This window comes from Blennius ocellaris (assembly GCF_963422515.1).
Source record: "Blennius ocellaris genome assembly, chromosome: 13".
Lineage (NCBI taxonomy): Eukaryota > Metazoa > Chordata > Actinopteri > Blenniiformes > Blenniidae > Blennius > Blennius ocellaris.
The window spans coordinates 22,510,029-22,535,168 of NC_137662.1; the positions used below are offsets into that span (position 1 = coordinate 22,510,029).

At 45.9% G+C, this 25,140-nt stretch overlaps 4 protein-coding genes across 4 annotated transcripts; 2 read left to right on the top strand and 2 right to left on the bottom strand.

Moving 5' to 3' along the window:
* Positions 1 to 940: 940 nt before the first annotated feature.
* On the bottom strand, positions 941 to 9,620 carry ctu2 (cytosolic thiouridylase subunit 2 homolog (S. pombe)). Its single transcript, XM_080507604.1, has 16 exons — positions 9,466 to 9,620; positions 8,765 to 8,839; positions 7,888 to 7,966; positions 7,761 to 7,820; positions 7,473 to 7,533; positions 7,278 to 7,387; positions 6,474 to 6,730; positions 6,267 to 6,402; positions 5,194 to 5,325; positions 4,425 to 4,516; positions 3,977 to 4,074; positions 3,681 to 3,788; positions 3,522 to 3,600; positions 2,207 to 2,273; positions 1,379 to 1,437; positions 941 to 1,178 (listed from the first exon to the last, which is right to left on the bottom strand). Exons 1-16 carry the CDS (start codon positions 9,519 to 9,521, stop codon positions 1,106 to 1,108), a joined length of 1,542 nt encoding a protein of 513 aa, XP_080363730.1. The 5' UTR covers positions 9,522 to 9,620; the 3' UTR covers positions 941 to 1,105.
* A 737-nt stretch (positions 9,621 to 10,357) lies between these two features.
* Positions 10,358 to 14,399, top strand: rnf166 (ring finger protein 166). The gene is made up of 6 exons (XM_080507615.1): positions 10,358 to 10,913; positions 12,041 to 12,197; positions 12,292 to 12,404; positions 12,525 to 12,639; positions 13,538 to 13,645; positions 13,797 to 14,399. The coding sequence occupies exons 1-6, from the start codon at positions 10,741 to 10,743 to the stop codon at positions 13,860 to 13,862; spliced, it is 732 nt and encodes a 243-aa protein (XP_080363741.1). The 5' UTR covers positions 10,358 to 10,740; the 3' UTR covers positions 13,863 to 14,399.
* A 778-nt stretch (positions 14,400 to 15,177) lies between these two features.
* On the bottom strand, positions 15,178 to 20,425 carry cyp17a1 (cytochrome P450, family 17, subfamily A, polypeptide 1). The gene is made up of 8 exons (XM_080507603.1): positions 19,828 to 20,425; positions 19,593 to 19,731; positions 19,099 to 19,322; positions 18,935 to 19,021; positions 18,640 to 18,846; positions 17,229 to 17,398; positions 17,044 to 17,147; positions 15,178 to 15,813 (listed from the first exon to the last, which is right to left on the bottom strand). Exons 1-8 carry the CDS (start codon positions 20,293 to 20,295, stop codon positions 15,533 to 15,535), a joined length of 1,680 nt encoding a protein of 559 aa, XP_080363729.1. The 5' UTR covers positions 20,296 to 20,425; the 3' UTR covers positions 15,178 to 15,532.
* Positions 20,426 to 20,559: 134 nt separating this feature from the next.
* Positions 20,560 to 23,398, top strand: borcs7 (BLOC-1 related complex subunit 7). Its single transcript, XM_080507617.1, has 5 exons — positions 20,560 to 21,857; positions 22,675 to 22,737; positions 22,838 to 22,881; positions 22,988 to 23,008; positions 23,089 to 23,398. The coding sequence occupies exons 1-5, from the start codon at positions 21,621 to 21,623 to the stop codon at positions 23,138 to 23,140; spliced, it is 417 nt and encodes a 138-aa protein (XP_080363743.1). The 5' UTR covers positions 20,560 to 21,620; the 3' UTR covers positions 23,141 to 23,398.
* Positions 23,399 to 25,140: the final 1,742 nt, after the last annotated feature.

A 25,140-nucleotide genomic window follows, 5' to 3' on the forward strand; every position in this document is an offset into this window, starting at 1 on the left:
AGTTCCGGCTGCGTTCGCTTTGATTGAAAGTGAGTCGGTGCCCAATGACAGAACTGAATCGCCCCCCAGCCTGAGATTCCTCAGCATCGTCTACACGGTTAGACGCCATAACGTCATTGTAGTTCAAGAGACCTACGTTGGTACGTCTTAGTAAAACACTGCGTGAGGACACGACTGACTTCGGGGACGACGCAGGCAAAGCAAGGCGACTCTGTATTTGATAGAGTCTGACGATAAGGTGGAACCGTCTTATCGCCGTCAAAAATCTTCCCCAACTCTGATGGACAAAGAAATACGTCCAGGAGTCAAAAAAAGTTGTCGACCAGAGAATCAAGAGTCACAGCTAAGTAGCCGATCGCTTCAAAAGAGCTCAACGTATTCATGTCGCTGCATCTTCCAAACAAAGGTCAAGACGGAGGAAAAAAAGGATGGGGGAAGTCTTATAAAACCGGAAGTATGAAGGAACTCCCTCAAGCTGGAAACCCTCATCATTCATCCAGTTCAGCAGGAAGCATAGAGAGGAAGGGAAACGGATAAAGTCCAAAAGCTCAATCCGGTCGTGGATAAAACAGACGGACGGTTAAGAGTTGGTAGACGTCTCTCCTCATGGACCATCCGCCACGCTTCTCGGGAGACATTTGCACCAACGCTCCGCTCGTGGTGGGCGGAGCTGTCCGTGGTGCTGCTTCCTGGGTAGTTGGAGGGAAACCACTCGTGTCGTCTGCCGCAGAGTCAAGATACAAGCTGAGAAAGTGCCAGACTGTGTGAACCCTGAGCCTCCTTCTACCGCCGCGGGTCTAGAGGTGTTTGGGTCACGGACTGTTGCTGGAGGAGGGGTAAAAGGTGGGGCTGTCGTCTTTAACGTGCGTGTCAACCACACTGAACGGCCTGAAACCGTGTCCTCAGTCTGTGGCGTGAACGGAAACGGAAGCGATTCAGTGGGTTTTGAGTCACTTTTATTAAAAACCTGAACATTTAATATAGATCATGATCTTAAGGTTTTTTTTGATGGAGCAGAACTGGTGGAAATTAAGTTAAATTCTACTTCCAGGCGTTACAAATATTAAAAAAGCGCCGTCGGGTTTCAACACTTCCATTTCGATCTTCAGCCTGTCGAATCGCCTTCGTCGTCGTCGTCGTCCAGCAGGAAGCCGCTGATCTCGTCCCTCAGCTGAGACCTACAGGAAAAACACAGTTCAGTCCAGACCTAACCCTAACCCTCTACGACCCCCCGGGGGGGGGAGGGAGCTCTACGACGCCGCCACGTCCAACCCGAGGAGGGGAGGCAGAGGGAGTGACAACTGTGACTGTTTACTTCCAAAGGCTGTGATCGATCTCATCATTTCATTCTAACGGAGGCGACGGCTCGTTCTCTCACCTCCGTGTTCTCCTCTGAGCCTCTGACAGGATGTACCGAGGAAGATGATCCACCGACGACTGCAAGCCAAAGATTAAAAGTTTGGATCGATAAATTATATTCCCCCCCCCCCCCCCCCCGTTCTGTTTTGACCACAGAAACATAGAAACACACCTTTGGAAACAGCAAAACCTTCGTTTTAAAGCAGAGGGGCACGAGGAGCGGATTAGAGGGATACTTCCTGTCAAATTGTGATTTATTTATTTATTTTTGACCCTGATCTATAAAAGGGAAAAGTGAGTCACTATTGGAACAGTCTTCCTTTCACAATAAGAGAATGTGCCACACTGTCAACTTTTAAACTGCACCTGAAACTGTGGATGAAAGAAAGCCAACTTTTAACTGTCTGCTATTTAATATACAGTATGTAATGTTGGTACATGTGTTTTTTTTTTATTGTAAATGCGTTTTTTTAATTTTACGTTTCCTGTATCTTGTGTCACCTGCACAGGGACAACAGATGGAAACTCGCATTTTTTGCTATAATCTGGCATATTGACACTGTTTTTCAGAGGTTCATTAATATACACAGTCCCTATCAAATAAACTAGTAAATAAAGGACATGCAGGTGTGCGTACAGACGGTTTTATAAATCTGATTAGCTTTCTATTTTCAGCTTCAGGACCTGGGTGCCGATGAGATTAAACGCTGAAGTCGGCACTATTTTGCCATTTTGTAAACACTTTGTCCCGTCGCTGGAAGCTTTTCTTCATATTCATCAATATTGTCGATAATTGACATGATTCTCCTCCGGCTGCTATCGATACCGGCGACGGTCGTTCACCCACCAGATCTCTGACGGTCAGCTGGCAGCTGTAGCACAGCAGCTCCTTCAGGTCGGTGGCCGGAGGCGACCTGCAACGTTCCGCCACAAACAAACCACATTTAGCGTCACGATCGCGACTTTTTGCTAAAATCCTGCGAGACGCTGGAACGTGATCGACGTGTTTCTTTCCGTCAACTCTGCATGTTCACGTTACCGATCGCTTCACATCCAATCCCCGTGTTATTCTCACGCCAGAGCTCCGTTTGCTTTAATGTTATCATCATCGTTATTGGTGATTTTAATGAACTCCTCTCTGCATTAAAGTACGAAATGTAGGAATGAGTGTTTTCTCTCAAAAGGCAACTTGAGTTTAGTGGAAAATCTGAAAAAGAAGCAGAACAAATGGAAGTTTTTTCAGCAACAAATGATCGGGACTATTTTCACAGAGTTTGATCGTCTTTCCACTGGCTGCTTGTATAACGAAGGATCGGTTTGTAAATTATTTAATTAGTTTTTTTGGTGTTTGGCCCCGTCAGATTTCTCCGCCCCGTTTTTTTCCCCCAGTAATTCACCATATTTATGAAAAGGTGTCATGTTTATTGTTAGTTTTAACAACGTATTTTGTTTCATGGATATCTTATTGTGTTGTAACACACAAATATATTTAATATACCTGTATAAAAATGAATGATTCCATATAGAAGTCAAGTAAGTACATATAAAGGCCTATTATTGGCAATAGGAAGAATAATGTAAATGTTAAAATCTCTTTATTGGAAGGCAAGTGGGAGACCTTGAGCATGTCTGCAAATATTCCAAACCAGGGATATTGACACTGTGCGGGAATACTCACCACGACATCACCATGCTATTTGAATCCTCCCTCTAATGCCTTTTTGGACTTTATCAAACTGAACTACAGTACATCTTAAATGTAAATGGAACAAACTCCCCACTTTTTCCGTCCCATTTTTAAAACGCTCAAACTTTTGGGCCTTCGACACGTTTATTGTAGTTGTAACTTATATTGTCATGCTTTTAATCCCCTTTTAATTTGATTTAGTTTGTTTTGTCTATACGTTTCATCTAATTCTATGCAAGCGTGAGAACGGTGCACTTTTATATCCTGTTCATTCATTTGCACACTGCACCGTCTTAAACCTGCTTTATAGATAAAGACGATCGACTGATAAGTATTTAGACACATGATTCATATTGCTGTTCACTTTGGATTAGCAGAGTGAGATTCTACACAAGCAGCTGACGGAGGGAACCAGATTCTTATTCGTGAACTTCAGATATGTGTTTGTTGGCCGTCTTCACGAGCGGAGACGTACTGAGCAGAAGCGCCACAGCCTGAGGTCCCGCAGGCCCCGCCCCCCCCACAGGCTCTGCTCGGCTGGACACACGGCGGCGCTGAAACCGAAGGAGAGAGTCAGTCGGGAGAGAGAACGGTCACGGTCCCTGTCCCAGCAGAGTCTGGAGAGATCTTTTACCGGGGTTTTGTCCCGAGGGGGCGGCTGCAGCGGCTCCGGCGGCGGCGTGAGCTTTGGACTCCGAGAGACGCGTCGAGATCAGCGTGGACTGGAAGGCCGTGGCCGTCCCTGAAGAGGTGAGACACACCAGGCGTCTTCAAGCCGCTGAAGTAAAACTCCAGCTGAAGAATTACGACATCGGAGCAACGACGCGTTCGAAATGTCCAGTTTGGGCTCGTCCGGGAAGTTTCCAGAACCACGAGGGCTAAAAAAGAAAAGAGGAGGAGGAGGAGGTCCCACTCTTTGTCCTCACTCACCCACGGACGTGTCCAGGACGCAGACGCAGAGCAGACAGGTGTCCTCTCCGTCTGCAGCGGGGGACGGCCTGCAGGACGTCTGCAGCTTCTCACTGGTCCTGCAAGAAGACACACGTCAACAGCTTCAATATCAGAACCAGCCTGTGTCTTCTGGTTCCAGATGGACGACAGACTGAAGCTCAGGGGACAGGAGAGGAAGACACGTGGACCACGGCGGGAGGTTTTCCACCAGGAAGAACCAGGTTCCAGTTTGAGGTTTTTCAACGTGTCGGGAGTTAAAAAAAACACGTTTTATTTTGGCGAAGAAAACACATAAATAATAATTAAAGCTGCTCCGACCGAGGAACGTCAGTCGACGTATGACCACCTAATGAAACGTGTGTAAATTGTGTTGGGTTGTGAGAAGGGACAGGTTGTGAAGACAAACGTCCCCCGTTTCCATGGTCACCTGTAGATGGTGCTGACGGTGGAAGGAAAGTCTGCCTGCAGCTTGGAGACGAAGCTTTGGGTCAGACGCTGGATGCTGGCCTTGTCGGACATCTGTGGGACAAACAAACACACACAGTGTACAGGTGGGAGGACGTCTTCTTGTTTTTTGTTTTTTTTGTTGGAATCCAGCTTCGTATCAACTCATGCCGAGTCAGCAATGTGCATCATTTCTCCCCCGGGTGGCGCTGTGACTGCGTGTACTTTGGCCTGTGGTTGTAAAGCTCCAGGCTCCTTGTGCGACTTCCTGTCCATCCACCGGGGGGCGCCGTCACTGTCCCACTATGGGATTCATCAGAGTGGGACGGTGATTCTAAAGTTTGAGGTCGACTGGAGGACGTACCGGCTCAGGATGCGCGATTTCAAGAATTCAAAAAAGTGAATATCCGAAAAATTTATTTTTACGTTAATTGGGGTATGGCCACATGGTGGCGCAGTGGTTAGTTACACACACACACACACACACACACACACACACACACACACACACACACACACACACACACACACACACACACACACACACACACACACACACACACACACACACACACACACACACACACACACACACACACACACACACACACACACCCTGCACTTGCCTATGAATTGGAAATTACTGTATAAAATGACATTTCAATTTATTTGACACTGATGTATTATTGTTATATAGATATTCATGATGGAAAAGAAGAGTCTTTTGACCCCCCCCCCCCGCTGGCTCTTACCTTGGAGGTCAGACTGGGCGTGAGCACCGACGGCACCCGGAACATGTGGTTGTAAAAAGCGATTTCTTTGGCAGAGTAGTCCCTCATTGGCTTGACGGAGATGATGTCACCGTACCTGGAGTCTGAGAAACCCTGGAGACACGCAAACGACAACAACACTCAGAAAGCGTCGGTCCCGCGTGTCTCTGCGGGACGGTGGAAACCAGAGTGACAAGAAACGAGCCGAACACTTAAATAACACACAGAGCTGAACGGTTTCTCTTGGTCTTAAAGTCCTAGTGAAATGAAAATCCGACCCCCAAAACACTCTGGCTGTCACTTCTAGGGACATTTTTATGCTAACTGGCCCGAGGGTAAAATGTTAAAACACGGCAATCTGTGAGAAAATAGCCGATAAACAGCGCTATTTTCACTGCTGGGCGGAGCTTCTGACAATAATAGAGTGACGTCACGAGTTGTGCACACGCCCAAATTGTGTTTATTGTGCGGAATCACCGAAGATGAGTCCAGGTATTACTTGATCGTCTACTAGCTGCCCGAGCTAGCAGCTCGAGCTAGCCGCTAGCCGCGCGAGCTTGCGGCTCCCGCCAGCCGCTAGCCGCTAGCTGCGCGAGCTTGCGGCTCCCGCCGACCGTGCTCCTTTTCTCCTCTCTCGGTCTCTTTCAGGCTCAATCTTTCGTCAAGGCTCATAAAACGCCAACTATAACTTCAAAACACTGTTAAAACTTGGATATTTAAGAGGGAAACAAGCCGATATAAACACAACAGATGGAGATCTGCACAACTCTTGACGTCACGCCCAAGAAGAAGGATTCCCCCGATTTTGACGGCTGGAGATTCAAAATTCAAATAACTTTGTTATGCGACAACAGTGGTGGGGCAGAGTCGGAGGAACCTTATAAGTAGAACCCCAACTATCGTTTTTTGCAAAGCAGTGTGCTACATTTCACTGGGCCTTTAAGCAGTACTGTGAAACCTTCAATCTGCTGATTTTAGATTTTGATCCCCCCCCCCAAAAAAAGAAAATTAATGTAAACGTTTGCAGATCAGAAAAAGGTGTGCCTCCAACGCACCGTGTCCTGGGCCAGCTGGGCTCCACGCCCCAGGGCGATGGCGACCAGCAGCTTCACGGCCAGCCTGCTGCAGCTGTCGCCAAGCATGAGTTTGGAGTAACCTCCAGAGCGGGCGGTGTGCACCAGCAGATGCTGCCTGAGAGGAAGTAGAGCCGTCTGAGTGTGGCGTCCACCAGAGCAGAAATATATAAATATATATATGGAGACCTTAATGTGGACAGCAGCTCCTCTCTGGCGGTCAGGCTGGTTGCAGAGTCCAGCAGCCGCCGGAGGGACAGTGTGTGAGACTCCAGGACGGCCAGTCCAGCGTCGTCCTGCTGCTCCTGCTGCTGCACCGGCGCATTCGCTGTGTCGGCGCTCCGCATGAAACGATCCACAGCTGCTTTGTAGGCGCCGGCCGCCGGCTCTGAGGACGACGCTGCCGTCGCCGCCGGCGCCACGACGGAGGAGGGAAGATCCAGGACCTGCAGGCGGCAGAAGGTTTCAACACAGTCGCTCTTCTTCTGCACACAAAGTCTCAGATCAGCAGGTCTGGAAACACGGCGACATGTGGCAACGACTCTACGGTCTGTAGCGACTCTAGAGCGCCACTCTACAGCTCCTGAGTGGGGATTCTACAGCCTCTACGTAGCGACTCTACAGCCTCTATAAAGGAACTCTACGGCCTCTATGTAGCGACTCTACATCCTCAAAACAGCAAGAACAGATTTACAAACAAAATTAGAAAAGAGATGAAAGTGCAGCTATCTGAACCAGTAGAAACAGGTTTAACGCGCTGAAACAATAAAAAAAAAAAAAAAGCAAATCATCAAACACAAAACAGTGGAAATGAGTGATGAAGGTGAAAACTGTCAAAATGTGATGAAATCTCTCAACTATAGTGCTGGAACTTTGTAAATTTAACATCATACACCGTTTACTTTGTATGTCCTATATAGAGATGATTGGTGGAGAGTGACATCACTGTGTGGCAGCCTATCAGAGGAGAGCCTCGTGGCGGCGCTCTCAGACCTGTTCCAGAGGAACCACGTGGAAGGGGAAGCCGGTCTCTCTGAACACGGCCTGCAGCTCCGACGCCGTCCTCAGCCGCTCCTGCACGCTCTGACCGACGGCGCCCCCCTCTGGGAACAAACACAACAGCGTGTCGTTACGTCGCCACCTGGGGGAGGGCGCCGGTGCCGCGGGACGACTTGAGAGGCGTTTTACCGTCGATGTAGACGACGCCCGGCGAGAACCGCAACTTCTTGTGTGCGTTCTGGCTCAGACCCTGAAATCAGAGGCTTTTATACAAGAAATACTGCAAAAAAAAAAACAACAACAACAAAAAATCCTTGAAGTTCAGCCTCGACTGTAAAAATCCAGAGTAAACATGGACAAAAGATTCAAAGCTGGTATACTGCAGTCAACCGAGGAGGCCAGAACTACAAAACGCAGCTTTACGTTTTCGGTTTCAGACTTTGTGCCGAGAGGGGAAAAAAAACAAAACAAGCAAACCTCCTGAACTTGACGGAGCATAGAAGAAGAAGAAGGGCCTCCGGATACGGCCAGCAGCACCTGAAAACACACGCCGTCGGTCACCGGGGAGCTCAGTGCCGGTGTGGAGCGGCCAAGAGGAGGTTACCTTCTCCCCGGGGAAAATGACACGGTTCTTTCCCAGCATGGCCCGGAACTTGTGGATGAAGTAGTCTTTGAAACAGGCCCTGGACAACAGAGAAATCATTAAAGGGGCATTAAAGACAAAAAATCCATCTTTTCATCACCTCATTGCCAACAATGTGTTAAGCTGAGGCTTAGTGTTTAATTTAAACTACACAAATAGAGAAAACAGATTTATATGTATGAGGATATTTACTGACTAAAGGTGGGAATGCACTACATGCAGCGGGCTGCAGGGGGCGCCAAATCATTCGTCAGCATTTTCTGTATTTAACAGCTGCAAATGATGAGATCTATTGATCAATGACAGAATCAATAACGGCTGCTTATATGGGCTTAAATAGGATTTATAGGTGTTTTTTTGAATTTTTTTGAATTTTTTACATTTCAATGTTATTTTGCACCAAAAATGTTTCATTAAAATCAACTTTGTGTTGAAATTGTTGTTATTTTCACTACTAATTGTTTGATCTTCATCACCGTGAACCACAACAAAGAAAAACTTTCAAAATTAAGCTTTGAAGGCTATTAAAGCAATATTTTATCAGTCCTGTCCGCTCAAGATGAAACTGAACTGTATGTGCCCCCTGAAGGTAAAGTTTAGTTCGTATCTATTTTGTATACATCTCTGTGTACATTATAATATATGCATGTTTTTTTTCCATAACATATTTGGTTCGTTCACCTGGTTCTACAATTGATCACAATGAAGTATTTACTAAACCAGAGAGCATTAGGATGCAACATTGATGGTCTTTAAATATATATACCAATACCAATAGTATTACCAAAAATCGACGGCCAAATATAAAGTGAAGAAAATAAAAAAAAGTGTCTTTCACCTGCAGTAGGGATCTCCAGCTCGGACCACCACAGCCGCAGACGCATCTTTGCATTTGACACACTTATTAAAAACACTAATGAAGAAGGAGGGAAATGCAGACATGTTAAAGCAGAGAGTAGTAGTAGTAGAATATAAAACCTTCACATACAGTCAGACACACGACAGGAAGAATTCATTTAGAGTCAAACCAATTATTTTTCTCTTGGTAATTTGCTATAAAGAGAGTAGAAAAAACTCAATGAAACCACGTCCAAACAGGATAATCCTGACAGCTCTGGATTACAGCTCTGCCAGGATAATAGTGAAAACATGGGATAATATAAGTTTGATCTAAGAAACTAAGAGAATCAGGTAATATTATTTCAAAGAGTTGGTCAAATCTAAACATGGGGACCGGTGACAGCTCGAGACTTCCTCGTCTCTCTGTGGAAATGTCTTTACAATAAAAACACATGGAAGGTTCTTATAATAATATACAATCCGTTGAATATTTTACAATGTGTACAACAGTTTCATGCTGGTTTCTCTCAGTGCTGTAACTTCTACTAATAATAAATGTTGTCAGTGGTTAGCACACACCCGGATGGATAGTTGTTTTTTTTTAAGTGCTTGTACGAAGTAAATAAGAAGTTAATGGAAAGGCATGTCTTGTCGCTCCAGCGGGGGTTTAAATGTCGTGACGCGGAGCGGCGAGGCTACCTGGGCGGGTCGGGCAGCAGCGACGGGTCGTGGTAGTCCTCCTCCACCTGACACATGGCCGACACGCACACGAAACACAAAACAAACAAACAAACAAACAAAACCTTTCAGTAGTCTCCACCCGGTCCGCAGCGCTATGGGTCCCCACGCGTTACTGTCCATCGGCCGGATGTGACGTCAGCAGCACGGCTCACTGACGATGTGCAGCGCCATGCGCTGCCGTGGAGGAGTGAACGTAAAACCTGGAACAATACAGATTTATACTTATCTATTTTAACCCTAAATGACAAAAAAAATATTGATTGATTATTATAATTAATAATAATAATTGATAAATATGAATATTATTCATATTGTTATACTTGTTGTTATTATTAATAATAATAATAATAATAACAACAACAATAATATTAATATTAATAATAATAATAATAATAATAAACGTAGGGAGGAAACCCAGGCACACACATGGAGAACATACAAACTCCAAATAGAAAGGCCCTAAACCTAACCCTATATTTGTACAATTGCCATAAAATATATATTTATGTCATTAAATGTGTAAAATGAATTAGACATTTATATTTATGAATCCATTAACAATCATTTTGTTTATATGAAAATGTTTCTGTGCCCTCTGTCGAGTGCCATTAAACGTGTATTTCGCTATGTGCTCGTATATATATATATTTCTATTGGTCGAGTCTATTTGTGTCCGTTTACGTTTCTAGGGCTGCGGTTCTATGTTCCTCCGCGTGTGTGTGTCTATTTTTTTTTTCTAGTTTGTTTTGCTTCGACGGCTGGGTCCTGTGTTTACGTCTGTCTCCACTTGCGCCGCTGTGGCCGCAGTGCCTGCTGGGATATCTAGTCCTATTGAGCGGCAGAACGGTGCAAAGCTCCCCGACACCGGACTTCATCCCCCATGATGCACCGCGCTCAATGCTCAGCGACGACTCTCTTGTTTGCCTCTGGCGAGCTTCCACAGACTTTAAAGTGACAGCAGGGAGCAGGACCAGGCGGCTCAGGCCACCTGGATACAGCCTCTCCTCTCCATCCAAGTCACCGTCTTTGTTACCCCCGGGGTCTGACGGCTCTCCTCCCGCCGAGGAGGAGCGATGCTGGGACTGTTGACATCGTTTCGGGACGAGCTGTGAGAACAGTGTCCGTGTCACTTCTTCTCGAGATGCTGTGTGGATGATGTTGTAGCTCCCGGGGACCTGGGACCTCCTCCTCCTCCTCCTCCTCCGACACCCGCAGCCCCTCTCCGACTCCACCATGGCGATGTTCCGGAGCTTTGTCTCGTCCGGCACCCCGATCCGCCAGCAGCTCCCCGCTAACGGTCCCGCCTCGTTGGCCGCCCCGGCGGAGGGCATCGAGAGCCAGTTCTCCTGCCCCATCTGCCTGGAGGTCTACCACAAGCCCGTCAGCATCGCCAGCTGCGCTCACACGTAAATAAACAGCTCGCCCGGTTCCAACGTGTGCGAGCACGGTTTAATTGATTGATTAAAAAAAAAAAAAAAAAGATGACTTTTTACCCGTTTAAAAAAAAAACCCAAATCTGACTTTTTATCTGATTAAAAAAAATGACTTTTTACCCGATTAAAAAAAAAAATCTGACTTTTTACCCAATTAAAAAAAAAAGATCGGACTTTTTACCTGATTAAAAAAAAAGATCTGAGTTTTTATCCGATTAAAAAAAAAAGACTTTTTACCCGATTTAAAAAAAAGATCAGTATTTTTACCCGATTAAAAAAAAAATCTGACTGTTTACCTGATAAAAAAAAAAGATCGGACTTTTTACCCAATTAAAAAAAAAAGATCTGACTTTTTACCTGATTAAAAAAAAAGTATTTTTTACCCGATTTAAAAAAAAACAACTGACTTTTTACCCGATAAAAACAAGATCTGACTGTTTTCCCAGTTTGACAGGAGAAAGGCTGTGGTAAATGTCTTTGGTGGGACTTTTCCTCGTTCATCACTTTCAGCCATTATTCTGAACGTTAACTTAAAAACACTGCGTTTATAAACCACACTACAACTCCGCAGTTAAAATGTAACAAGTAATACATTAAAATATTAAAATATAAAATAGTGTGGCAAATAACATTCTCATTAAAATGCCAGAACTCAGGCTACTCTTTTTTTTCTTTTTTTTTTAACCCTGCGATAAATATTGCAGTAAGAAAAAAACGACAGGATTTTCACTAGATGTCTTCATATTGTGCTGCACTACTGCCATCTTGTGGACAATTACTCTTCATTTCCCCTTTGCGTGAGTGGCACAGGTATCGCTTTAGTCTGTCTTTTATTCTTATGATTATTCTTTTATTGTGCTGGGGCCTGAGCACCTGTTTCCTGTCATCATGTGCAAACATGAATTGAATGACAAATAAACAAATCTCATGCTCTCTATTTTAAAATGGAATGCTCTGAGCCTCATTAAGTAACTGACAAGTTATTTACAAACCAGTGGTTCAACCTCTCTACTCGACGGCTGAAATAGCTCTAACAGGAAGTGTCCTCTGGACACGCGGGGTCAGACACGTCAGACATTTGTGTCCCGGTCGTGTCGCAGGTTCTGCGGGGAGTGTCTGCAGCCGTGTCTCCAGGTCACATCGCCGCCATGCCCCCTCTGCCGGGTGCCGTTCGACCCCAAGAAGGTGGAGCGGTCCTCCAGTGTGGAGAAGCACCTGTCCTCGTGTAAAGCCCCCTGCAGGGGCTGCAACAAGAAGGTAAAACTGCACCCTCCCCCTACCCTCCCCTACGGAGCTCTGATCACCCCTGGTACAGATACAAATGTGTGTGTGTGTGTGTGTGTGTCCTCAGGTGACTCTGGCAAAGATGAGGTCCCACGTCGCCTCCTGCTCCAAAGTGCAGGAGCAGATGGCCAACTGCCCCAAGTTCGTCCCGGTGGTCCCGACCTCCCAGCCCATACCGAGGCACGTGAAGAAGAAGTGACCCCCATGCCCTCCTCATCCTGTCCCCCCTACCCCGTGTCCCCTCAAGTCAAATCGTCTCCGTTGTGTCGCCCCCCCTCCCCCCCCCCCCCCTCTCTGCAGGAATGTCCCGAACCGCTCAACGTTTGCGTGTCCGTTCTGCGGCGCCAGGAACCTGGACCAGCAGGAGCTGGTGAAGCACTGCATGGACAACCATCGCAACGACCCCCACAAAGTGGTGAGAGTCCTGGGCGTCCAACGTCACGTCACTGTTAGGTGGAAAAACCCTGCAAGAGTGAGAAAAGAGAGAGACGAGAGAAGTAAAGAGTCAAAACAATCAGTCGGCTTGTACGACGGCAGAGGAATGAAATTCACCTCACAGCTGAAGTTCATTGATCCGCGAAGGTTTTTCACTTCACTGCCCAATTTATTCCCGGAGTCGGCGGTTACATTTTCATTCAGATACAACAAAGCAGGTTAACACTGGTTCTCAGGCCTGTGTGTATAAGTGTGTGTGTGTGTGTGGTCTTCAAGGTCTTCAAGGTCTCTGGAGGCCAGAGACCTTGAAGACGTCTCAGAGCGGTTACAGTCAAATTATCTTCCCGCGGTTCTACACAAACACACTCTGTACTGTATCTACACTGTGTGTTTAGCAATCCTGGCAATTTACTCTTATTTTAGAGGATTTTTCTTTATACTGGATTGTTTTATTTATTTTTTTTTTATTATTATTTTTATTTAATTTTTACATATTCTATTTTTTGGGCTCTTGTTTAGATATTCACATATGTTTACATATTATAATTCCTTGATTTTATAAGTTCTGCACCTTTCACCTTGAGCTGTTGTAAGTTTGTGTTTCCCCCCGGGGAGGAATAAAGCTCTCCCTACATCTCTCTACAAACACACATGAATCAACGATAGCTTACAAAGTGTTAATTCCCATTATACCGAGTACTAATAATTAATATAAAGTACAGATTTACTTAACAGTCACGCGGGAACCGCAACTACCGGGTCCAACGTAAAGGAGTCGTGTGTTTTGAAATATCACTCGTGTGAGGATTAAAAAACAACAACAACAACAACAACAAAAGCTAAAACGAGTGTCCCTGGTGACGTGTGTGTGTCCCCAGGTGTGTCCCGTGTGCTCGGCCATGCCGTGGGGAGACCCCAGCTACAAGAGCTCCAACTTCCTGCAGCACCTCCTCCACCGGCACAAGTTCTCCTACGACACCTTCGTTGTAAGTCTCCGGTCAGATGAGTTTCCGTTGAACTTGGAAAAAAAAAAAAATGTTGAAAAAATAATAAAAGAGAGAAGAAGAAGCTGATCAGATGTAATTGTAATACTATTCTTGTGTAAATGTCGTTCTTTGATCTGTGCTTTGTTGTCAGGATTACAGTATTGATGAAGAGGCAGCACTGCAGGCGGCTCTGGCTCTGTCGCTGGCGGAAAACTGAAGGACACACACACGCACACACACACACACACACACACACACACACACACACACACGCACCCCACCAACCCCTCCTCCACCCCCCCCAGTGATCCAGACCCTCAAACCCACTCGCCATGGAGTAACTGGCCTGATGCTCATTTCCTGCAGCTCCACTCTCTTCAACAAGGACCCGGTTGGAACGGATATAAATGCACTTTTCTTTTTGCAGTGGCGACCGAAGAAAAACTAACCTGAGCATTTTTGTACCAGTGAACAAGGTTTAAGGCTCGTGTTTGTCCGGGCCGGAGAGACTGGGCACCGATGTTCTTCCTCTCTCTCCTTCAGTCTGTTTGGAAACGGTCCGAGTCGAACTGCGTTCCGCAGTGCCGATGTCGTCGGAGACGAACCGGCTGCTCCGTGAAGAAATATGCAGAAACTATCACTGTGTCGAGTCGCTCACTTTCTGCACTGTCGGCAAAACCAGCGACCTCCGTGCTGCACATCTGATCGTGTCACGATCTGGAGGGTCTATGATCCCGAACGTGAACTTGTGATCATTTCAGTACAAACTTTTCACAAATAAATGCAAATGACCTGTTCTGTGTATTTATTGAAATGCTTTGTGAACGACAGCAATAAAAGTCTCCGTGTGGTATAATTAAACTAAACTCGTATAAGCGTGGATCGTGGGCCAGAGTGTGACGTGCTTCACTTGACCTCTTCTTCCAGAAAATAACGATCACAAAGCTCTGCGGGGAATATTTATAGGAACTTACATTTCTCATTTTTCACATTCGTCGTGGCGCAGAAGTCAGATGTAGAGCATTATCATTATTATTATTGTTATTTGGTTTTCTGTTTACAGTCTTTCAAGGTAATCCATCTTCCCCATGCACAGTGAGACAAACAGCCTGTAATCTGGAGTTAAACCTGCCTCTGGCCAGATTTAATCTAAGTCTTGACTTAGATTAAATCTTGACTTAGATTAAAGTTTAATCTAAGTCTTGACTTAGATTAAATCTCGTCTCCCTTTAAGAAATTCAACCTGAGACGAGGACGAGTCTGAGACTATATTAATCCAAGTCTGAGGAAGCCATTTCAGTAGATCCTGGTTTAAAATGTAATTTAATCTAGAACTAGGTTTAATCCCTGCATGGGAAACTGGGTCAGAATGTACTTTGTCAATGTAATGTAACTCAGTGGTAATGAAAGTGCGGCTCCATACTGACTCATTTTCCAGAATTATGTTTTGTTCCTTTTGATTAAATGAATAAATAAATAATCCCTGATGAAGAAAAACAAGAACCGGAGGGTAAAATCCATTGATTATTTATTACAACAAATATTTTTTTATTCCTGAATAATGATGATAAACTTTTTTTGGAAAACCCAGTACAGTATGACAAGGAAGAACCAGAATTGAAATTAAAGGCTTGTAACGAGCATTATCACAGTTTTATCGCAGTATACAGAAAGCATTATAAGTAAGTGTACATGATAAACATAAAAAAAAAATTAGGCAAGTTTTCTCTCTGTGACTGGTCGGTGCAGCAGAACAGTTATCTTTAAGTTTAACGCTTTTCCAGACGACAGAATACCAAATCACCCAAATCACCCCTCTTAAATTGCGTCCCTGCGAAGAGAAGCGAGGCGTTTTCACACAAAACAAAGGGATGACACTGGTGGGCGTCAAAAGGCCTGCGGCCCCCGTCTGTCCCCGCCGACCCTGGGCGTGACGTTCACCTGGTACCTGGCGGGCTGCAGGACCACCCCGAACTTCCCCTCCAAGCTGGGCAGGGGGTGTCCCGGCGGCACGGAGAGGTGGAAGCGCTGCAGGATCGAGGACAGGAAGAGGAAGAGTTCCATCTTGGCCAGAGCCTCGCCCAGACAGACCCGGACGCCGGCGCCGAACGGCAGGTAGCTGGGCGACGGGACGGTCACTCCCGTGCCCTCGTCGTTCAAGAAGCGGCCTGCAGGGCGAGAGCAGCATTCAGGGGCCCGTCGTCGTCTCTATGCAGCCAAGACTTGTATCCCCGGCCCCGACCCCCCACCCTCCCTCCCTCCCCACCTCCACGAAGCTAATTTGACAGAATCGTCTCTCAGCCGTCAAACTGTCCTGTTCCTTTACCTTTCACTAAGCACTGAAGTGCTGTGAGCTGAGACGGACTACATCATCTCCCACCCTGCCTTTAATAACCTTTATGTAATGAAGGGATGAACAGCCATAAGAGAGAGAGAGAGAGAGAGAGAGAGAGAGAGAGAGGAACGTCTACTGACAGGATATACAAGTGTCGCTGCTAATGAACAAAAACAACAAAGAACGTTTCTGCAATATCGGTTAAGAGAATCACCTTTTTTTTTTTGTTTTAACGTGAGGGAAAGTTTTCACTTTGAACTAATCGATTACAGGGTTTTACAGTAGATTTTTTATCTTAAATGTGGAGTTAGGGTCAGGGTGAGGGAGGACAGGCAGTGGATGCCACCTTAGCCTTGTATCGTGAAGAGACATAAGGCCTCCCCCATCCCTCGATCATCTGTAGCCCTTCATGCAGCTCAAGGTCAGCATTCCACCACAGGAGCAACGCAGAGACAGAAACTCTCACACACACACACACACACGTTCAATAAATTATGTCAGTTATTATCTCTTAGGGACGTCATCCAAAGTCAATCGTGCTAAAATACATTTTTCTGTCTCCCCGACGTCATCTGGGTAAACATCATGTGATAATTGATAATTGATAAATTATCACATGATGTAAAACAGAACGCTACCGGAAGTCATTCATCCCAACAGCTGTTAGGGTATTTAACAACCGTTTACATCTGCACTGAGTACATCTCAGTTTCTACCGATCTACACTGTGTGTATATCAATTCTGTCTTTTTACTCTATTTTTAGAGGATTTATTTTCTTACTGGATTGTTTTATTTTTAAATTTTTAACTTATTCTATTTTTTGTGCTCTTTTTGCTCTTGTTTAGACATTTACATATGTTTACATATTTGAATTCTTTAATTTTATAATTTCTGCACCTTTTTACCTTGAGCTGCTGTAAGTTTGTGTTTCCCCCTGGGGAGGAATAAAGTTGTATTCTATTCTATTCTATAATTCTCATGTTTTCCCTTCAGCAGGCAGAAAAAACTAAAGAAAACTGTTTTTTTTAATTTTTTTTTTAACTCAAACCCGTGTGTCTCACCGGGGTTGAAGAGCGCCGGGTCGTTCCACTCTTTGTCGTCATGATGCAGAGACCACAGGTTGACGATGACTCGGGTTCCTTTCCTCACAGTGAAGTCTCCAATGCTGCAAGGGGGGGGCAACACAAAGAATGGACAGGACTGCTTCCTGGAATGACAGCGAGCGAGCGAGTGTGAGTGTATGTACCTGGTGTCGGCCAGGGCCACGTGGGGGATGAGCAGCGGGGACACCGGGCGGATCCGCAGCACCTCTCTGATGGTGGCCTCCAGGTAGGGCAGGCTGCCTCTGTCGCTGAGCCGGGGGGGCCGGTCCCCCCCGATCTTACTGTCCAGCTCCTCCTGGATACGCCGCTGCACCTGAGCCACAGTGCAGAACCACAAATGTCCCACTTTATCCTGCGTCGTTGTGTTTTTTGGTCCGTCCAGTGGAGACAAGAGAGGAGCTGACATGAACAGGTTCTGCTGGACGTGAGGACAGTGTCCAGCTGTTGTCTTGTGACAGAATTGTGTCCAGCTGTTGTCTTGTGCCAGAATATTGCAGCAGAGAGAGAAGTAAATCACGCAGGACATGGGTTGGAGGCAAGTGATCTATATCGTGTTTTAAACGAATCAGCTCAGGTTGCATCAAAAAAAGGAAATGTGGCATCAAACCGACCGACCTCGGTGACACTGGGAGACGCAGTATTTCTCACGAGCCTTCACGTCAGCAGCATATTTTTTTACTATAGTATGTTTATTGTACTTTATTCTACACTTTGCCACCCCCCCCCATCATAGTTTATTTTCCTTGTATTTCATCTTACTGTATACTTTGCTCCCCTTAGAACTTATTATACTTTATTATAGTTTGTGATTTTAATCTTATTTTTTAGTCCTTTTTATTTACTTATTATTACTCTTTACTGCAATATTTTTGGTCCTTAGAGTTCTTGATAGTCATTGTACATAAGATACCTCTATCCTTATCTAAGTGTTTGCACATTTCTTGTCTTTCATACTCATGAGTCCTTAAGAGCAGAATGTAACAAGTACATTTCTCCATTGTGAGATCAATAAAGGCTTATCTTATCTTATCTTATCTTATCTTATCTTATCTTATCTTATCTTATCTTATCTTATCTTATCTTATCTTATTTCAACCAAAGAAAACAAAATCCCTTCATTGTGTCTTAACTACAAATCAAGAAAACATACTTTAGTGATAATTTTTGACCTTTGGAGAACTATTTCTTAATGCTCATAATTACTACGATGGTAATCGGTCAAGAGAGAAGAGACAAAAGTAAACAGCCACGTGTGGGTGACCGTTTCTATGAGCTTGTTATTTACAAGCGTCCAAATCATTTCAACTGTTCATAACGGTTTAAAATGGTTCAATTACATGGAAACCTATATTAAAATCAAAGACCTCCAGGAGTTATGACGTTGACAATAAGGCCGTTGTTTGAAAAAAAGACTTTCCACAGACTGGATTGGCAGTTTGAAGAATAGAAGAGGCGACAGCCGGCTTGAGGACGGTGGCCGTGGGTCACCAGGAGGTTTTCACTGACGTTTTACTCTGAAAAGCTTTCCTGCTTCTATAATCGGTTCTGACTCACCTGTGGGTGGTGGATGAGATAGGTGACGGCCCACTTGAGCACGGTGGTCGTGGTCTCCACGCCGGCGCCGAAGATGTCCCCCACGGTCATGAGCAGGTGGTCGTCACTGAGGTCCACGCGCTCCGCCGTGTTGTTGTTCTCCGCGCTGCGCTGGGCCCTCAGCAGGGCGTCCAGCAGGTCCCGCTGCACGTGGTCACTGTAGTCCGCCTGGACACACACACACACACACACACACACTGATGATCCCGTTCACGTGTGTCATGAAATATCACTGAAGCGTTGTGACGGACTGCACCTTGTGTTCGTCATATTTCTTCTGCAGCAGACTGTCTCTGATAGAAACACACTGCTTCAGCCTCCGGAGGTCTTCGTTGGGGAAAATCTAGGGGAAGAGTTACGCAATGGGTGGTGGCTGCGCTTGGCGTGGAGACGACTCCATCAGAACCGAGGACGGGGTACCTGTAGCCAGGGAAAGATGTCCACCAGGCTGTCCTTAGCCACCGTGTCCACGATGCCCTGGCTGTAGTTCAGCATGGCTTCGAACTCCGGGTCGCCCCTGGAGTAAGAGGAGTTGAAGCAGAGCGCGCAGATGACGTTGGTGACGGCCCGGGTCAGCTCCGGAGACAGATCCAGGGTGGCGGCCTCAGACAGGGCGGAGCACAGACCTGTGGCCTCGGCACAGACTGAGACCGAGGAAACAGAGAGAGAGAGAGAGAGAGAGAGAGAGAGAGAGAGAGAGAGAGAGAGTGTCCTGACATGTTCTGCAGATTTCTCCGTCTTCTCTGACTACTGAAGGTGGTTGAGAACTTCCAGTTCTGCTCCACGTTTAGTCCTGATCCTTCGCCGTACATTTCCCACAGACACAACTCATGTAGGTCTTTTTTTTTTCAACTGTATAGTTTGAATGTCTGGTAATGGGAGTTGTCTAAATAAGCTCAGTGGAGTGTACTCACTAATCTTCTCAATGGAGGCAGAACCCTCTCCAAACATACACAGGGCCCCGTGGACTATTTTCCTGTGAAACCGCCAGGTTGCGCTGTAGTCGCCAAACGCAATGTCTTTCCCGTGTCTGGTCAGAACGTCAGTGGTTACCTGCACGATTCACACAACAGGGATGTAAAACAGGAGCACAGACACGACGGACACAAACCGCACGGGAGGGGTATGTATATATATATATATACGCACAGTTCTGGGTCGTCCTGCAAATATCTTCCCTTTCTTCAGCAGGACCTCTTTGGCATGCAGGTGATGGTTGACAATGACGATGCTGTGGGAGCCCATCATCAGGGAGTAGGTCCGTCCGTATTTCCCCTGCAGGTCTTTGAACAGCACGTGGGGGGGCAGCGGGCTCCGCAGGCTCAGCAGGCTGCCGATGAGGGGCAGCGCCGGGAGGCACGGCGGCTCCCGGGCGCAGCGGGCGGACGCCCTCAGCTTCCGTCGCCACACCAGCCACGCCAGGCACACGGCCAGAAACAGGCACAGGCACACAAACCAGGTCATGTCCGATTCAGCGTGCGGCCCGGCATCCCGGGGGGAAGGAGCGGTACAGGAGGGCCCCCGGGCCCCGAGAGAGCTTTTATACCACGGCTTCAAGGTCATACCCTTGACTTGAATATCTGAGGCGGTGCCAATCTGGAAAAGATAAGATGACATTTGACTCGCCGTATCCTTGCTGACGGCTGTGACAACACTTGTCCCTCGCACAGATACAAACTGTGTTCCCCGGTGATGTGTTGTGCAGTCCTGTGTGGCTTTTCGCTGTGTGTGGTGTATTCTGATGTATACCATCCCGCCGCCCTCAGTGTCGAGACGCAGCAGTATCGAAATGAACAACATGCAATGATGTGCAAATCTCGCCAAGCCATTTTCACTGAAAAGTGAGGGTTGGGACAATTAATGAAAATCACCAGTCGACTAGTTGTGTACCGTTAGTTGTCGACTCATCGTCGGCTGATTCTGAGAATAAACAGCAAAGTTCAACTCAAAGCAGTGAAGCTTGAAATTTGACTTTATTTATTTATTTATTTCTCCTTAGACCCTAAATAGTTTCGTACTGTGGTCGAGACAACTCTATATAATGTCCACATATGTGGACACCAGGTCTTGGGAAGACACAGAAAAGGAGCCTGACAGAAAGATAATGAAGACAAAATAGAACCAGACTCCAGCAGTGCCATAACAATCAAACATTAACAGATGGGAAATAAGTTCTCTGTTCTTGACTTTAGCGGTTCTAACTTGTCAGTCGTTCGTCTCCTGCTGCTCTTTGAACGAGTGTGTGAAGTGAGAAGGAGCAGTTCCTGCAGTATTCCTCCACGATGTCGTCTCCTGGTCTGATGCAGGATTGGGGCTGACCCTGGACTAAATTCATGGATTGTCTCCTTCATGCTGCTCCAAACGTTTTGTGTTTGTCAAAGTTGACTGCAGATACAACCAGTTCAGCTCTTTGAAGTCCTTTCTGAAATGTTCTGTTCAGTCCCACTCATTTCGCTGACCCATTGACAATTAACACAGTTCTCTTTTAAAAAGCACTGGCCCACTTGTGTTGACTCATGCTTATTCACCCTGTTATTGCTCCTCTTCCAACTTTATTTGTTGTCGACATGGTGCCACCATTAAATTAAAAATCAACTAATATTTTCCCCATGAAAGAGAGTAATCAGTTTGATTGGAATAAACAGGTAAGGACCTGAGAAACTACCTGAGAGTGACCAACCACGATCAAACCGGTACACACAAGTGTGCATTGTGAGCGTTTTCGAAAATTGTATTACAATTGATTGAAAAATAAACTTTGGCTTAGTAAAGCAGGTCAAGTAAGCTGCGAAAAGTCTCAATTTGGATTATTTTGCTATATCAGATTTTGTGTCTTTACTGTGGATATATCTTAAACCATTTCAAACTATAAGGTATCTAATAGAGAACTCTCAGTATTACTGAATATCTTGAGACCGTGTACTCTGTTTTATAATAAAAAAATGCGGCCGGATAGAAAAGTTTTTGTCCAAATCTGTTGTTTTTGTGCTTCGCGGGAGGAGATGCTTTTTGGCCCTCGCCACTCGCCGTTGCCGTCTGGATCCAACATGGCCGCCGTAGAGAGCCAGTCGCGCTTCGGTCAGTCCGTCAAAGGTCTGCTGTCCGACAAGGTGGGCTCTTGCAGCGGGGACGTGATGGCGCTCACCCGCCAGGTGCTGAAGGGCTCGCGCAGCCAGGAGGTAAAGCGGTCACCGGGGCGGAGGGGGGGCGGTGTGCGGCCTCCGCCGCGGGCGGCTCCCCTTCCTGAGGCGGAGACGCTCCACTTCACCACAGCCTCTGATGTCAGCGACGGATGTTACTTTAAAATAATAATAATAAACAACCGTCAACCAAAATATTTGTCGCATATTTTACTCCCGGTGATTATTATAATTTTTTTTTTTTCAAGCTCATCTGTTGGATTCTTACAACGGATCTAGATAGAACAGAAATTAATTTTGCTGTTCCACTGTTCAGGATGCTGGCGAACATGGAAGTTTCACATCAGTCCAGCTTTTATATTAAGAGTAATTTTTATAAATAAAACAATCAGAACAATAAAAGAACCAGTAGTGTTATACAATTCAGTTTATTATACATAAAACAGTCAAAACAATAAAAAAAAAAAAGACCAGTAGTTTTATACAATTCAGTCCTGATATGGTCCCACTGAGTGTGAATGCACCTGGACGCGCACACACACACACACACACACACACACACACACACACACACACACACACTGGGAAAACGCTAATAACATTGTTGTGAATGTGACAGAAGACGCAGTATTGGTACATAATATAGCATAAGTCAATGTGAAAATGTAAAAACCCTTCTGATTTCTTCCATTGATTTTGCAGCTGCAGATTAATTATATTTAGTGCTTCCTTGGTAAAAAAAAAAAAAAGAAATGGTTCTTTGACTCATGGAGGTTTGAGACTTTTTCAGTGTGTCCCTCTGGTGGGTGAAGCTGTGTCCTCTTCTTGTCATGTCTTTAACCGTGTTGTGTTGCAGCTCCTGGGTCAGGCGGCGAGGAACATGGTGCTGCAGGAGGACGCCATCCTGCACTCAGAGGACGTGAGTACGGCTGCTCAGCAACAATTTTTTTGTTCAAGTCTGACACAAACTACAAGACTCCACGAGTTACTGACGGGAGTTTTCTGCACTCTGTTCAAAGAGCCTGAGGAAAATGTCTATCATCACTACACACCTGCAATACCAGTGAGTATCAGTGAGTTCAAGTTCAGTCGGTGTTCTAGGAGTTGGTCTAAAGACTGACTGTGTGTGTGTGTGTGTGTGTGTGTGTGTGTGTGTGTGTGTCCTACAGACAGGAAGCCATCCAGAAGAAGTGAGTCTAAACACCTCAGTCTGGCAGCAGACGTCACATGAAGCCATAACGAACGCTGACGTCCTGCTGTGTGTCTGCAGTGTGGAACATTCCAGAAACCTGCAGGACCAGCTGAAACACCTGCTGAAGTGACCGGGACGCCTCAGATCTTCTTCTTCTTCTTTGTTCTTTATTCCCAAAACAAGTCCTGTTGAGATATCTGTCTTTTTTTAATTTTTTAATTTTTATTTATTTCTGTGATATATTTTGAGATCTATTAAACAATATTTATTTATAGGACAAATTGACCCGGTGAATTTCCATCAGATGATACATATCTGCTGAGTCATGGTGGACCGAGGTCAGGTTTAACCCCAGACAAGTGAGTGTGTGAGTGAAATCAGATTTTCTTCTGTGGCCATCGGACCACCAGCACGTGTTCCTATTTATTTTAAATATGTTAAAGTGTTTTTTCTATTCACTCGCTGCTTAAAAGTAGAAAAATGTTCATCACCGGGGGCTTCAGCTTTATAAACACTCAGAATAATGAAGACAAATCAGCTACCAGCCGCCACTGGTTTTACTTTTCTATTTAAAAAAAAAAAAAAGTCCTACGAGGCCTGAAAGTCTTAAAACATCAACGCGACGCAGCTCTTTAGTTTTTTTTTTGAGCAAACAGTTAATTTACAACAAACACGAGCAGCGACTGAAGTGAAGAAATGTGCACGGCGTCCACACATCTGCTTCCAAGGCCTGCAGCTCGGAAAAACGTGACCCCGAGTGGCTGCAGAAGCCAAGAGAGGGAAGGAGGAGTGAAGTTATCAGCGGGCCGAAGGACGACAGCTGTTTGACCCTGACGCCTCGGGCCCCCCCGAGGCCGCCGCCTCCCGAGACACTCAAACAAGAACGGAACTGGAGCTGCAGATTGTGAAATGTAGAAATGTAAACGTATGCCCTTGTCAACCTCCCGGTCCAACTAATCTTCATCTTATGTGACCTGAGCCTTGAGCAGGTTGACTGCAGATGCCAGTCCAGGTCCAGCTTCGGCCATCTTGCCCCCCCCTCGCCCCTACAGTCTTAAAGCACCATGCTTCTTCAGATGCAAGGACGTTTGCATCTCATCTGAAAACCTCCAGGACCCTTCCCAGAGACAGACCCATGTGATACAATTCAGTTAATTAAAATTTGATTTAGCTCCAAATAAAGGCCATCTCAAGTTGGTTTTTTTTAAATTAGAGACAAAACTAACAATTCCACATGAATCCCCCCCCCCCCCCCCCCCCCCCCCCCAGACTGGCCCACTTCAGATCACAACCTATAAAATAATCATGTAACTATAACCTTCGTAGTTAAGTCTACAACAGCAACAAGTAGAAGTCATACTGAAACATACGAGACAAATCTGTCCACGATATTCGGGAGGAATAAGTCGACGTTCACAGACGGAGGTGTTGCAGGAGATGTTTTATTTACTTTTATTTACAACGCGCCTACCTGAGCCCAGCAGTGCCGCCATGTTTTGTTCCCCATCACGCTCCCAACGCCGTCGAGGAACGGCGGACGCTCAGACAGACGGAGGCGCCGGGTCTTGACAGCGTGGTGTCTCCCTCGGCAGTCCCGTCGTCCCCGGCGACTGGTGGACGCATCCGGCGCTGCAACAACATGAAGGTGTTTTGTGTCATCCACTGGAACCAGCAGGGACAGAACTGTACTTCCACATGTCGCCAAAACTCTGGCAATTGGCCAGTTGAGAGCCCCCATGCTGTGAACATTAGGACAGTGTTTTTCAACTGCTGTGCCACGGCACACTGGTGTTTCCTCGAGATCTAGTCAGGTGTGTCGTGGGAAATTATCCAATTTCACATTTTTTTCTAAAAATCATTTGCTCTCACAGCCACTGTCAGCTGTGAGAGCAGTGTGTTGCAGAGTAATCATGTATAAATACTCTTCGCCACTAGATGGCAGCACAGAACTTTGCTGGTGAAATCGAAACTGAAAGACATCAGTGTGGTTAATCTCCACCTCCTGCTGCCATCTTGTATCAAAGTACTGTGTCAGTGACAGTGATGGAGAAGTTTTTGAAAAGGAAGAATGTGAACCAGGATCTCAGCTCTTCATCCATCAGGTCCAGGTTTCACACGAAATTGGGAAAT